Consider the following 15,597-nt stretch of genomic DNA (forward strand, 5'->3'; position numbering starts at 1 on the left):
CCTGCTAGGCATTCCCATTCAGCTCGCCTGAGAAGACCATTTGAATTTCAGGTAGGTTTTGGGAAAGGGACATGGACCAGAAGAGGGAGTGAGGGGCGACCGGAAGAGGGGGGCAATCGAGAGGGGCGGGTGATAGCTAGAGGGGGGAGCGACTGTAAGAAGGTGGTGATCGGGAGGGTGTTTTTTAAAAAAAAATGTACTTTTCTGGTGGCGACCTGCAGAGGTCTGTTTAAGGACGACTGGTCAGGCCGCATGTAAACCTGGTTTTCCTGAACATAGCTAGTGCTGGTGCTGGCTGCGTTCAGGGCAAACCAATTTGGTAAAGGAGACATCAAATAGGTGTTAGGTCTCTTATTTGCATATGTAAATTTCAGGCGTGGGCCCTGAACACCTGTTTTGGTGCATTTACCAATATGGCGGGCAGAGCACTTCTGACTCAGAATGTGTGCGTCGCACGCCGCGCGCCATGTTGAACACCATGGCGCCCATTTTATGCCTGTAAAATGGGCACAGCATCATCGGATTTCCAGAACAATGAGTCCTACTTGCCAGGATAAATAACATGAGGAAACTAAACGGTAGGTAAAACGCTGCATCTCCTTCATCTTTTACAAAGAGCTCTGGAGGTAGATACTTTACTGACATGCCTGAAGGCTGGACTTGAATCTTGTAATTAAATTAAATGGCAGGAAATATCTTATCCATATGCATGACCACACAGAAAGTGTAACAGGAAATCCTTTCTTCACAGAGGAATTTACATAGTTTGGAAATAAAACATTCTCAAAAAGATAGAGCGGGTTGGGAGAGAGGAGAGACGTGGTCCACATAAGTAATGGAATCTCTTCTTACTCCTCAACTGTCATGTACAGCTGTGCGTGTAGGATGATTGCATCTTTTTAATCATTTTGAAACAGAAATATTGATTTTCTCTAAGCTTTTACACTATTATTTCATCAATTTTAGTAGTATTTATGGCTTAGTTAAAAAATCACTTGCGTATATTCACTAAAAAGATGATATTTAATTATTGTGGTTTCAGGTGTTAATGATCCCTCTCCTCCTCACCCTGTGGAAACATTCTCCAACTGCACCGCTATTAAACTTTAAGAATGGGGTAAGAGTTCTGGTGAAATTGCAGGGGTAAAAACTTTGATGGGTCTGCTCTGCCGGTGCATGTGGGGGAGTGGGAGCAGAACCCATGGCCACTGAGCTTGTCTAAAATTGCGGAGATGAGCTCATTGGCCTGGTTGAGGCAGGCGCATCGCACCCGCACAAGTGCTTCAGCAGTGTCCGCCCCGACTGAGGACTGGAATGTCAGAGCAGCTTCCTGTCATCCAGATGCATTAAGTGTGGTCGGGGACTGTCAGAAGCAACAGAGAGCAACTGGTTCTTTAGGTGGACATTCTGGGTGGATATATTAAAAATTACTACTTGTGCTATATACAATATTCCTCAATCTTTGCTCCTGTATATTATTTAAGTGTAAATAAACTGGATAGTTATTTAAGCCTGTACAAATCTAGTTTAGCATGTGATCTTTTCCATCATCTGTTAGACTGAACACTGGGAATCCTATGTACATTTTGGTACGTGATTTACTGTAATTATTGTCATCCTTTGATCTGGGCTTTGTTAATTCTGTAATGCAGTCAACAAAAATGCAGATTTTAGATTGTAAGAGGTGTGGCCCACTTACAGAAACTGTGGTGAAGCTAATTGATCAGGAAAACAGTGTTTGAAAAACCTGAACTGTAACAAAAACAACTGCCATTTATATAGCACCTTTAATGTAGTAAAACCTTCCAAGGCGCTTCACAGGACTGTTATCAAGCAAAATTTGGCATCGAGCCACATAAGGAGATATTAGGACAGGTGACCAAAAGCTTGGTCAAAGAGGTAGGTTTTAAGGAGCATCTTAAAGGAGGAGAGTGCAGTACAGAGGCAAAGAGATTTAGGGAGGGAATTCCAGAGCTTAGCGCCGAGGAATCTAAATGCAGTGGTGGTGGAGTGATTAAAATCGGGGATGCGCGAGAGGCAAGAATTGGAGGAGTGCAGAGATCTCGCAGGGATATAGGGCTGGAGGAGGTTACAGAGCTAGGGAGGGGCGAGGCCATGGAGGGATTTGAGAACAAGGATGAGAATTTTAAAATAAAGGCGTTGCCAGACCAAGAGCTAATGTAGGTCAGCGAGCACAGGGGTGATGGGTGAACAGGATTTGGTGCGACTTAGGATACGGGCAGCAGGGTTTTGGATGAGCTCAAGTTTATAGACAGTGGAAGATGGGAGGCTATCCAAGAGAGCATTGTCAAGTCTAGAGGTAACAAAGACATGGATGAGGGTTTCAGCAGCAGATGAGCTGAGGCAGGGGTGGAGACGGGCGATGTTACGAGATAGAAGTAGGCAATCTTGGTGATGGAGCAGATATGTGATTGGAAGCTTATCTCAGGGTCAAATAGGATGCCAAAGTAATCAGCCAAAGTTATTATATTATTTGCTACAAGCTACAAGGCATATGGTATTTTATTCCCAGGCTAACTTGACTGAACACATTTCAGTTTTATGGGTATAAATCTAAGTTTATTACACATCTGATAATCAGACCATTTAATCATTTTTAAAGAAGATAATTTACCCACATCATTCCTAAGGTTCTGTTTATTTGGCTGGTCTTATTTTCCACAGTGAATCTCACGTCTGTCACTGGATCACACAAGTTACCTAGGAAAGGTCAGCATCAATGTGCATCTGACAATTGCTCAGTTCCTGATTATGTGAAAACTAGGAACCTTGGTAGAATAGCAAGATTGCTTCTCTTCTTGTCAATAATATAGTGGGAATTATAATTATATGTTATAAATGATATAATTTTTAATTGGAAGAACATCAGCAATGGAGTCTCAATATCAGCAATTCTGCCATAATCACCAGCAAAGGACATCTCTTACGACGTCACAGGTTTTTGCCCTAAGGCAGCCTTTGAGGTTATTCACCTCTCACGGTAATTTGTAAAAATTATTCTAAATATTTTTAGTAAACTAGGCTGTTAGTCAATATTGGCCCAGAACTTGCTGTAGCAGAGCCAGGAATGCTGTTAGTTAGGCTTGTCCTTGCCCGTTTAATCTCTGTGATATTTTGCACCACAAGCTGCTGGAAGTGTGAGATGGAAACAGGGTGGCGCCCTCTACAGGGCATCTGGGATCTGAGTGAACAGGGCAAGAAACTGTATATCTCCTTAACCAATCAGATTGAAGGATTGTGAAATTAACAGCGCAAGGACTGAGAAGGAAGTGTAAGTTAGAATGGGTGAATTCAATGTCAAATCAGGTACAGAAAGAGAAATAAAGAGAGGAAAAGAAAGATTGGGTTAAGAGCGAGAGAAAAAGGAGACAGAAAGAAAAAGTAAAAAAAATCATTTAAAATTAACAAAAAAATTCTCCAGCAACAATTAAAACCTAAAGGAATGAGACTCCACACTTGTATTATTACATAGAATTACATAGAATGTACAGCACAGAAACAGGCTATTCAGCCCAACAGGTCCATGCCAGTGTCTATGCTCCACATGAGCCTCCTCCCTCCCTATTTCATCTAACCCTATCAGCATATTCTTCTATTCCTTTCTCCCTCATGTGTTTATCTAGCTTCTCCTTAAATGCATCTATGCTAGTCGCCTCAACTACTCCTTGCGGTAGTGAGTTCCACATTCTAACCACTCTCTGGTAAAGTTAATAGTTAATTTTCAGTTCCAGAAAGGTTGACTGGCAGTAATTAACACTTGTCATGTCGTTAAAAGGGTACTTAGCCTTGAAATGACATGACTTAACTTTCTGTGGCGTGATGACATGACTTAACTTTCTGCACAAATACAGGAACTTCAGACTTCAATGCATTTCAATGGTGAGTCAGACAGCAAGATCCCGTTTTCACAAAGCTAACGGTGGAGCGGCGCATCTCGGACGGCAACTTTTGGATTTCCGCGTTTAACCACGCATCTGCCCTCGCCCGCGGTTGCTGTACGATTTGCACATAAATAACGGTGAGTGCCATTAGCCTCACCGCTATTTTAACAGCTAATTCTGGGCCATTATTCAACAACTTAACTTACAATAATTTGCCTCTTTCTAGGAAACACATCTTCAGTAATCAGCAGAATCTACAATATTTATGACCTTATTGCCTTAAAGGTACATTTTAACATAATTTTCAGTTTCAGAAAGTGTTTTAGGTTCAATTGATTTTCAGAATGGCCTCTCATTAGAACTGATATAGATTCAATTCCCTGACATATCCCATTACTCACAAGGAATTCACTTAGACTAAAAGTACTGCCACAGGACTACTACTCAGTGAAGCATTCCAGAAAACAGACTAAAAGGAATGACTACGCAAAATTCCATTAAATAACATTTACGGCTCCCCTGATGGCTCAGCTGGTTAAGTCAGTGAGCAGCTGAGCTATAAAGACCAGTAAGTTCCCAGGTTTGATCCCTGGTCTGTACTAGGTTACCTGATCTCAGCCAGGTCAGTGATGGGGCACTACAGTTCATCTCGATGCTCCTAGGTTCGGGAGGGGAATATCGGACATGGTTCCCACTTCTGAATGCTGGCCACCAACCCTTGCTGGATGTGCCTGGACGCGGATAGGATTGATTATGATGATTCTCTCTTCCCCCTCCCCCCGCCTCATAATATGCAGGTACCTATATAAATAGTGCCACATGGGAGAGGGCCTGGCACCTACGGAATTGACCCTCAGCAAACAAGTCAACTCCACCAGGAGAGAAGAAAAGGGAGAAAACTGTCAGAAAAAGGAGCAACGACTAATGAAAAAAAGGTTGACAACAAAAATGGATTTTAAATATCACAGCAAACTAAAAGTCTTACTGTTTTTCAAGCAATATATGCTCTCGTGATTATTCCTTAACCTCTTAGCATAAACTCCCGATGAACAAACCCCTCATTTGGTGGCAGCAGTGTTTACTTGGTACTGTTATGATTTGGGCACCCTCTGGATAATTGTTCTTCTGCCCAGAGCAATGGACTATCTCCACAGACAAATATGTGAACCAAACCTATGACCTTATGCATGAAGTAAGCTGTGGTGGGGCGGGGGGGGGAGGGGATAGCTTGCCTGGGGTGAACAATAAATCCTTTTTGCTGCTGATAAACTCACTGAAATTTGTTTGAGAGGCCTCTTACTCTCCGGATCTCTTTGATAGATAGATAAATAACATTTCCACAGACTATGTCGCTCAGACTATAAGCTACAAATTAGGTTTATTAAGAAACATAATTAAACAAAAGTAAGAGTAAACACAGCAGATTTCATTAGATTACAGAACTTTACTCATCTCATAGGAATGGTTACAAACCAATAAAAATGTTTCTAGGTCCTTGAGGCTCTCCATAATAACATTTCACTTATTCTAGCATCCATAATGTGAAGTCAACTGCTCGGTGAAGCAGAAATCCACTAAAGAGCCTAGATGCAGGGCAAAAATTATACCTACCACTTTGAAATCTGAACTAAAACAAAGGAATATCATATCAAAGAGGTCTGTTTCACAATTAAGTACAGCTGTCACTCACAGTAGGTTTTAATGTCACCAGGCTGATCTCCCAGAACCCTGGTTCCAGTCATACAACTCCCTTCAAAATGAAGCCAAGCAATGACAGCCTTACTTGTAAGATCCTCTGATGTGCCAAACAGTCACAAATGATTAGCTATGCCTCCTTCTTGCATCCAGGTAACTAATATAAAGTGCTTCTGTCACACAGGTCTACCTGACAATTAACCCTCAATAAGAAGTCTACCTAGACAGAGGTAAGTCATCTGCCCTTTGAAGTGAAATACACAATTAAAGTGTACTTCAGATATTCACACAGTCTGTGTAAACAAATCAACGAGCCATCTTCTGGCCAGCTAACAAATTTCCATTAAGGAAATACAAGAGTCTTTTCTAATTAGAAACAAGACCAATCTTCACTGGTACAACATCAAAAATTGCTGTCGATGCCAATTTGCAGATCCTGCACTTTGATGCATACCTGATTCAAGCAAGTATACAGTCGCAATGTACCAATGAATCGATGTTTTCTATTCATCAATTACTTACATTTCAATAGTGCCCCTCATGTACATAGACATCACAGAGCTTTTTACAGGGCAGTAAACCAAAGAGCAGACACTGAGCAGAAGGAACTGAAGGAAAAGAGAAGATTGGGCTGAAAGGATGGTTGAACAGTGGGGTCTTTAGATAGCTCTCAAAAGCAGGGACGGAGGTGACTATGTGGAGGTGTTGATGGATGGAGTCCCAGGGGATGGGGAGCATAAAGATGAAGGGAGTGACTGTTGATGGTGGAGTCGATGGAGCAGTGCAGGAAGAGTAAACTAGTGTTGAATAAGCAAAGGATTCAGGGACGTAAGGCTGGAAATTGCTGAGGTAGGTTGGGACAAGGCCATGGAGAGATTTGAAGTGAGAGAAACAAATCTTATTAACTGCCATTACACATTCTGAACCAATGAAAACAATAACGCACATATCTCTGATCCAAACACAAGGACGATCCCAATTATTCAGAATTTCAATGTTCAACGTATCGAATGTGGCCAATTTATCGGCTGACGTCAAGTAAGGATAATGGTTCTTGTTACACAGCTAGTCTTTCCTATGTCAGCACCACGTAAAAGGTTATTTTTTTTTGATGGGTAGTGCAATGGTGCAGTACATAGCAGCTCCACCAGAATGTGCCATGAAGTGATAAGATTTGAGTTGGCCCTCACAAGTTGCTGATCTTAGCTGTGCCATCGGGGGAGGTACAAAGTGGAGGCCATGTGCTTCCCATAGGGAGGGAAGACAAAAAGGAGATTCATCCTGCACTGGTCTCGTGCTCCTCCTTGCCGCTGGTTACAGAGCAGCACTGGCAAAGGCATGGGAGCAGGCTGCCTGGCTTTCCTCTTGGCCAGGGTATGATGTGTGGCAGAAGGAAACCTAGAAAAGGCAAAGGGGAGAAATATATAAAATAACTCAGCCCTCAAAAAGGATAATTCACATTGATACTTCTACGTTATTATAACACTTTTTAGAGAGCATTGCATTATTTAAAAATCAGTTACAGAACAATGATGTTTGGGTGAGATACAAATGCTGGAAGCTGCTCATGTTTTACAAGCAAGCTGTATCAAAACAGAATTCATCACTGCTTTATTGTAGCAGCTCAGCCATGTATTCATTAGGATCTAAGGCTGCAGTTGGTCTTTTATCACTTAACATAGATTTCATAAAATAATAATTATCCTTTTTGTCAGCATACTTAAAATGTTTTAGTTAAGAAAAGTTGTAAGCTCAGAGATAACTTATGTCAACCCTTTAAATTTCAGCAACAAAATAAGTTAGAGGATGACATTCAGTCTATTCCTAGCAATAAAGTTAATCAAAACATGTTTAGAAATTACTTGTTAGGCATTAATACATTAGTAGAGCATATATTGAATTTAACATGGTTGGGAGTCAGCAATAAGGCTAAAATTTACTTTGATTGTTCAGGTGACATCATAAGAACGAAGCTCATGTGGTTTACGGAATCATCTGAGACTCCAAGATTAAATCAGAGCTTTATTATTTAATTGTTACCATCCATCATTTTTTTTACAATATAATAGTCTCAAATAAATGAAAACAGCACTAAAGACAGATATAGGCAGAGCTAGGTGTGACACTCCTCTACTTGGGGGGCTCCAGAAGTGTCTACAATATAAACTGGATGACAAAGGGCAGTGTGGATCATAGAACAGGAGCAGGGGTCAGCACTCCCGATTTTCAACGCTCCTGATTTTCCAGTGATTCATTTTAAAACCCATTTTTCCTGCATTTACTTTACGATGTGAAGGCATTGGTTATTAAAGTCAGCAATAAACATTGGAATTCAAGCCAGCATCTCACTCTGGTGTTGCCACTTTTCCAGAACACAATTTCATTTTTGACTTGACAAAAGGAGCTGAAATGACACGGATTGAAGGCACTGATGGGCTATATGTGATGTGATTACTGCAGAATAATGTCATCACATCATTTACAAGAAGGTGTGGTAAAGGAATTATTTTTGAGTTGTAAAATAATATGAAAGAATTTAGAATCTTTCAAATATTATATTAATTATTATTTAATGCTTAAAAAGAGCAATGTGCCACTTGATGGAAAATATAAAAAGCAATTAAGTCATAGAATGACTAAATAAGGGAAAAGTCTTGTGGCTATAGGCATTGAGTGCTGGATTATCATTCTGATAACATGTTGCCATAGGTTACTATGCAAATTGTGTTTAAAAGTAGACATTAGGAATTCAAATGTATAATTAAATTAGACATAAATAGTTTGCATTTTAAATCTTATATCCCATTGAATGCCCATAAAATGTTCACTTGTAGTTTCTAAAAGTTAGTTTATATTCCACAAACGTATCTTTAGAAACAGAATTTGCAATGGATAAAATATCTATAACTAGTTGAAGCGAAGCAGAAAAATCTGAAGGCGTCCCTCCCCCAACTCAATTAAAATCTAGAATGGTCAAAAATCATGTGTTGGGGTAGGGTGGCTTCATGGAATGCTCCTTCACAAGTACGCAACTTCAGAATGAAGCACAGATCTGCTCCCACAATCTTCTGATGAATGTGACTCGTCCTTTGGACCACAATCCTTCTGTAACAATAACCTTAGGTAACCCTCCAAATTCTTGTCACAGCATTGTTGTGCCAGCTGTATGCAATTCCTGTTTATTTAGTAGGGTAAGTGTTAAATGGAATAATATATTGGTGGATGTCTGATAAATCAGTTACCATTCTCATGAACTGCTCCCCGGATGATATTTAATTTTGTAATTTAAAACATCTCACAGTGGTGCAGTGGTCTGGAATGTTGTACTTTTCCTCTGGAATTTCAGTGAGCCCCTCTCTGCAAAAGTGTGCAGTTACCACTAATTGTTTCTGTTGATATATAAACTCTATTGGATGCTAATATGCTTCAGATTTAAATAGTAAAACACACTAGGCCTTTTTCACCTAATTGTTTACTACCTCATAATTTCTGGAGTTCCGACATCTATTGCTTAATTAAACAGCTTTTGTGTGTCCAACAAACACCGGGCCTGTAGCTTGAGCTGTTTATTGCTCCAGAAACTGTTTGATGCCAGGTACTCTGAGCACATTGCTATTGTATTTCACTAAATTATTTAACTGCTTTAATATTGTAATAGCTAATATTCCAGAGGTAGCTGAGGTATCTCATCCTATTCAGGATTGGAGAGCAGTGGAACAGTATTCTCTTCCAGATTTTTTTTAAATCATGGAAGCCATTTACTGCGGTATAACCATCTGAACTCTAAATGATATAATTACAGTTGATTCCGTTTGGCATATTGTTTTACAACATTAAAGTGTTGAGAGGTACTTCATGTTTATTAACGGATTGTTAATGGTGAAAGGAATGCAATTGTGCTGTGAAGATGTTGGCAGAGAACTTCTCAATAAGTTAGCATTAATTAGTTTGTGTGACCCATCATTGGATCATTCAAACTGAGATGGTTAATTTGAACGAGTGACACAATCACTGACATAATCTCAGGGGCATAGTCTCAGGATAAGGGGTTGGCCATTTAAGACTGAGATGAGGAGGAACTTCTTCATTCAGATGATTGTGAATCTTTGGAATTCTCTATCCCAGAGGGCTGCGGATGCTGAGTTGTTGAGTATATTCAAGGCTGAGATAGATAAATTTTTGGAATCTAAGGGAATCAAGAGATATGGGGATAGGGCGGGAAAGTGGAGTTGACGTCAAAGATCAGCCATGATTTTATTGAATGCTGGGGCAGGCTCGAGGGGCTGCATGGCCTACTCCTGCTCCTATTTCTTCTCTTCTTATAATGTGAGCGAAGAAGCAATTGTCCTAAAATTCAGATTCAGATGCAGAGAACTCCACTGCTCAGAATTTGCTAGAAAAATAACGGTGAGTTAAAGATGCACGCCATTATTAGTGCGCAAAAAAAGCAGCAGTTTGTGGCAAGGAAGAGACATGCCGGGTATTGCGAATCACCACAAATTGTTGAATGATTTGTGGCGCTCCGCTGTTGGCCTCGCAAAAGCGGGATCTCGCCTTCGGCCTCCCATGAGTGTCAAGAAATTGCTGGATTTGTGCCTTAAATATGAATTAAACTTGTCAAAGAAAGTTATGGGTTGCTATTTCACGGTGTAAGGACTCTGTTAATGGGGTGATTTATGGTCCTGACGTGCCACTCAATCTCGGAGGCCAAGAAAGGGAACAATTAAAAGTATGGAGTTTCATTCCTGCAGGTAGTAAATTGTTCCGAGAGGCTTTTAAAATTTTTTATTTAAAATTTCTTTTCTTACTTTTCCTTTCTGTCTCTTTTTTTCACTCGCTCTTAATCCAATCTTTCTTTTCCTCCCTTTATTTCTCTTTCCGTATCTAATTTGACTCTAATTCACCCTATTTCCTTCTCCGTCATTCGCTCTGTTTCTTTCTCTATCCTTAAATCTCATTGGTTAAGGAGAGAGACTATCGGTCCCATCGTTCACCAAGGTCCCAGATGCCTCATTGACCTGTTATCAGCTCGCACTTCCAGCAATTTGCGGTGCAAAAATAATTGGAGCTGGAGGGTGAGGAAATAAATACAACTCACAGTGCATGCTCCAGCAAATTCTGGACCTAAATTTCATATGACTCTTATTAATTATCACCTGGGAGGCTTACATTGAGAGAAAAAGAAATAATGGGCCAGAAATCACTCCTGAAATAATGGAGGAGCTCAATAGCGCTCTCAGTTTTTAGTGGTGAATTGAAGGAGCAAGTTCCCGGGCTTGCACATGCACAGTAAAACGCAGAAATCCGGAACTTGCTCCTCGTGGTTTGCAGGTGATATGTCTGCTTCGAATTAAAGGGCCATCTCACGCTGCAATCAAAGAAATCACTGATAAAGCACCAACTTGCTTATCTGCCCAGCTGGAAAGTAACTAATTACGCCACCAAACAGGTACGCTTAAAAATAAACTAAGTTTTAACAGCGCGGTAAGTCTTAATGACTGCCAAACAATTAAAAATTAACTTTTGAAAATATGGATTCTCATATTACTCCAGTTTTTGGTCATTAAATTTATTTTTTAAAATTAAAGTATTCTTTTTTTTTTACTTTTTCCTTCTGTCTCTTTAATTTAATTCAATTATTTCTTCGGCTTTTTTAAAGTTTAAAATTTTTATTTACAATGATATCCGGAATATAACTTTAAATCAATGAAGTTTGCTTGCCTGGAAGTGGAGTTGAGGTTGAAGATCAGCCATGATCTTATTGAATGGTGGAACAGCTCGTGGGGCTGTATGACCTACCCCTTCTCCTATTTCTTCTAGTTTTGAGCAATGAGGCCTGAATCTGTGGGTATGACTTCTCTTCCTGACAGACCTTGTGGGCGTGTCTTCTCCTCTCACACACTTTACCAGCCGCGCAGCAACTCACGCTGCTCAGAGGCTGGGTTGATAGCCCACATTTGGTTTAAAGTTCAAATTCAAGCAATTGGATGTCACAGAGCCCACAGTAAGTATTTTCGTTAATTTAATTCACAGGAGCTGCAGTGAGTGTTGCCTTGGCGCTTGGAACATTTTCTGGCCCACTATTCCATTCCCAGACAATATTATTTCCCACTTTAGTAAGTATACAAGCACTGATCCAAAAAATAAGCCAAAAACTATGAAAATGCAGTAATATTTGTCTAAACCCCAACTTGAAACACTTTGGGACATCCTGAAATCATGAATGGTGCTATGTTGCAAGTTCTTTTGTTCTTTCTTGATCAAGTATTTCTTAAAGACAACAGTTTTCTAAATGCAAAAGTTTTACTAGGCAGTTTGCAAAGAGAAGTGCACAATTTTTATGACAAGATAGATATGAGAAATTCCACAATTTCCCATGATTAGTAAACACTCTGAGTACACTTGTTGCCTGTCACAGATAGTTAACAGAATTGCAAGACCAGGCATTGTCCAAAGAAAGTATATAACCAAACAGAATAGGACTCTACAAAAATTGTTTATTTTGCCAATTTTGCTTCCCTCCTCCTCTCCTGAGGGCAATATTCATTTTCGGATACAATGCTACAAGGTGCTGATCACCTTCCAACACCTTAGCAAGTGACAATTTTTCATGTGTGAGCCTGAAAACCTAGTGTTCACTAACTGTTCTACCATAGAATGCATCACACCCATGCAGTTAGTTGATGTGCATGTAAGGCTCTTTCTACTGGGTGAGTTTACATTCTTTTGCCAGGTTTTATGAGGTAAGATAAGAAATCTGAAAATTAGGTGAGCAAAATGCAGAGACCCATGCTGAAAATATGCTTTAGTGGGGCAATATCTACAGAATATTTACAGCCTGTGCCATGCCATCCTCCAGAATGAGAATAGCATTAATGTGGGGAAAGGGAGGCTTCTTTTTGGAAATAAAGGAAGATTTTTTTATGTTTGATTTCAAATAGAGCCAAACTTCACTTAATAACATGAAACACAAAATAAACTCTAATGTATAATATAAAAGCTGATTTCCACTGGGTGCCTGGACATTTAGATTTACAAGAGTGTATAGTTTATGTTCATTATTAGTTTTTAGAAAATATATACCAAATATAACCTGAAACAAATTGAACATATGCTTATTACTTTTAAGGTATTTCAGCACAATGAGAAAATTTAACTGTAAATTTATGCCTTATTTGGTAGGCTTCAGAACAGTTTCCTAACTCATTCTTTTCCAAAGAAATAAATTCCTGCTATTGCTGTGTAAAACCCTCAGAGTAAAGTATTATTCCCTTCTCTCTAGTCTTCCATGTCTTGGATTTCCTTCATTCACCACTGCATGAATCATTTTTACTTCCTGTTTCTATAAGGTATTTCCTGCTTAGCTGTGTGGAATAACCCCATTGCTGAAGCCGAGCATTAGGAGCTCGGTCAAGTTTCACTTTAACAGCTCTCCATTTTAGCTGCATAATTTTTCACAACTAATTGATAGTAAAAAGGAACCAAATCACCAACTGTCCACCCTGCAATTTCCTCTAATCATTTGTCTTCTGGATGAAAAAAGTTCGATGAACTTTGATATTTTTGTGGTTATAACTAAACTTGTTTTCTCCAGTAGTTTAATTCACAAATGGCCTGTCCAGCATGTAACTGAGCCACACGACAACAACCTGCATTTTTATGTCACTTTTCATGTGATAAAAGACTCGAAATGCTTCACAGCAGCGAAAAATAATCGGATATTGAGCAGTGGTGGAAGTAGGTCAAAGAGATTTGTTTTGAATTACATTGAATGTGCAGCACAGAAACCATTCGGCCCAACAGGTACATACTGCTGTTTATGCTCCACACGTGCCTCCTCTCTCCCTACTACATCTAACTCCATCAGCATATCCTTCTATTCCTTTCTCCCTCATGTGTTTATCAAGCTTCCCCTTAAATGCATCTATGCTAGTCGACTCAACTACTCCTTGTGGTAGCGAGTTCCACGTTCTAACCACTCTCTGGGCAAAGAAGTTTCTCCTAAATTCCCTATTGGATTTATTAGTGACTATCTTATATTTATGGCCCCTAGTTCTGGTCTCTCCAGCAAGTGGAAACATATTCTCTATGCCTACCCTATCAAACCCTTTCATAATCTTAAAGACCTTTATCAGGTCATCCCTCAGTCTTCTCTTTTCTAGAGAAAACAGCCCCAGCCTGTTCAATCTTTCCTGATAGGTATAACCTCTCAGTTATGGTATCATCCAAGCAAAACTTCTTTGCACCTTCTCCAGTGCCTCTATATCCTTTTTATAATATGGAGACCAGAACTGTGCACAATACTCCAAGTGTGGTCTAACCAAGGTTCTATACAAGTTTAACATAACTTCTCCGCTTTTCAATTCTATCCCTCTAGAAATGAACCCCAGAGCTTGTTATGCTTTTTTTATGGCTTCATTAATCTGCGTCGCTACTTTTAGTGATTTTTCTAACTGTACCCCCAGATCCCTTTGCTCCTCTACCCCATTTAGACTCTTATTATCTAAGCAGAATGTGGCCTTCTTATTCTTCCTACCAAAATGTAATACCTCACACCTATCTATATTGAAATTTGTTTGCCAATTACCCATCGCTTGCCCATTCTGCAAGTTTATTAATGTCTTCTTGTATTTTGTCGCAGTCCTCCTCAGTATTAACTATACCCCCCAATTTGGTGTTGTCTGCAAACTTTGAAATTGTATTTCTGATTCCTGAGTCCAAATTGCTTACGTAAATGGTGAACAACAGTGGTCCCAACAACAATCCTTGTGGAACACCACTTCCCACCTTTTGCCCGTCTGAGTAGATACCTTTAACCCCTACTCTCCGTTTTCTGTTTCGTAGCCAACTTGCTATCCATTCTGCTACTTGTCCCCTCAATCCACATGCTCTGACCTTAGTCATGAGTCTACTATGCAGTATCTTATCGAAGGTCTTTTGAAAATCCAAATACATTACATCCACCACATTATCCTTGTCTACCCTTTCTGTTACTTCTTCAACAAATTCAGTAAGGTTGGTCAAGCATGACCTTCCCTTTTGAAATCTGTGCTGACTATTCTTTATTATATTTTCATTTTCTAGATGTTTTTCTATTACATCTTTGAGTAAAGATTCCTTTATCATTCCTACCACCAAAGTTAAGCTAATTGGTCTATAGTTCCCTGGACTTGTTCTATCTCCTTTTTTTAAATATAGGAATCACATTAGTTGTCCACCAGTCCTCTAGCACTATTCCCTTTTCTAATGAATTTTCATATTTGTAATAGTGCCTCTGCTAACTCTTCCCTAACTTATTTTGAATTGCACAGATGAAGGGGTTTTATCCTCTCGAAGTTTGATTAGTTTATCAATTATCTCCTCCCTTTCTATTTTAAGTGTCTTTATATCTTTTTTGATCTCTTCTTCTAATGTCATGCCCACCATGTTAGTCTTCCTGGTAAATACTGAGGCTTCTTCGACAGCACCTCCCAAACCCACGACCTCTACCACCTAGAAGGACAAGGGCAGCAGGCACATGGGAACAACACCACCTGCACGTTCCCCTCCAAGTCACACACTATCCCGACTTGGAAATATATCGCCGTTCCTTCATCGTCGCTGGATCAAAATCCTGGAACTCCCTACCTAACAGCACTGTGGGAGAACCTTCACCACACGGACTGCAATGGTTCAAGAAGGCGGCTCACCACCACCTTCTCAAGGGCAATTAGGGATGGGCAATAAATGCTGGCCTTGCCAGTGACGCCCACATCCCATGATCAAATTTTTTAAAAGTAATTATTTAATATTTCTGTCATTTCCTGTGAGTTTATCGTGTGTATCCCTTAGTGGCCCTATCCCTATCCTGATTTTTCTTTTGTTATTTGTGTCTGTAGAATACTTTACCATTTCTTTTTGTATTAATTCAACTGATTATCAATAATAATTTCAGCTCATGATAGTCAGGCAAGTTCTGAAGTTTATTTAAGAAAGGATTTAGAGGGGATTTGAGAAAGAA

The 15,597-nt window shown here is 39.7% G+C and overlaps 1 protein-coding gene across 8 annotated transcripts in view; it reads right to left on the bottom strand.

The window, feature by feature from the left end:
• The window catches only part of LOC137340905 (histone deacetylase 9-like), a 641,963-nt gene that overhangs the window by 154,610 nt on the left and 471,756 nt on the right, over positions 1–15,597 (bottom strand). Inside the window, exon 13 of one of the 8 annotated variants that reach the window (XM_068003760.1) lies at positions 5,274–6,995. The exons of the other annotated variants lie outside the window; for them this stretch is intronic. Within the exon in view, the coding sequence (XP_067859861.1) occupies positions 6,912–6,995 (84 nt within the window). The 3' untranslated portion in view covers positions 5,274–6,911. Of the gene's footprint in view, positions 1–5,273; positions 6,996–15,597 lie in introns of those variants that run through there. 8 annotated transcript variants of the gene reach the window in all.

This window comes from Heptranchias perlo, chromosome 2 (assembly GCF_035084215.1).
Source record: "Heptranchias perlo isolate sHepPer1 chromosome 2, sHepPer1.hap1, whole genome shotgun sequence".
Taxonomy (NCBI): domain Eukaryota; kingdom Metazoa; phylum Chordata; class Chondrichthyes; order Hexanchiformes; family Hexanchidae; genus Heptranchias; species Heptranchias perlo.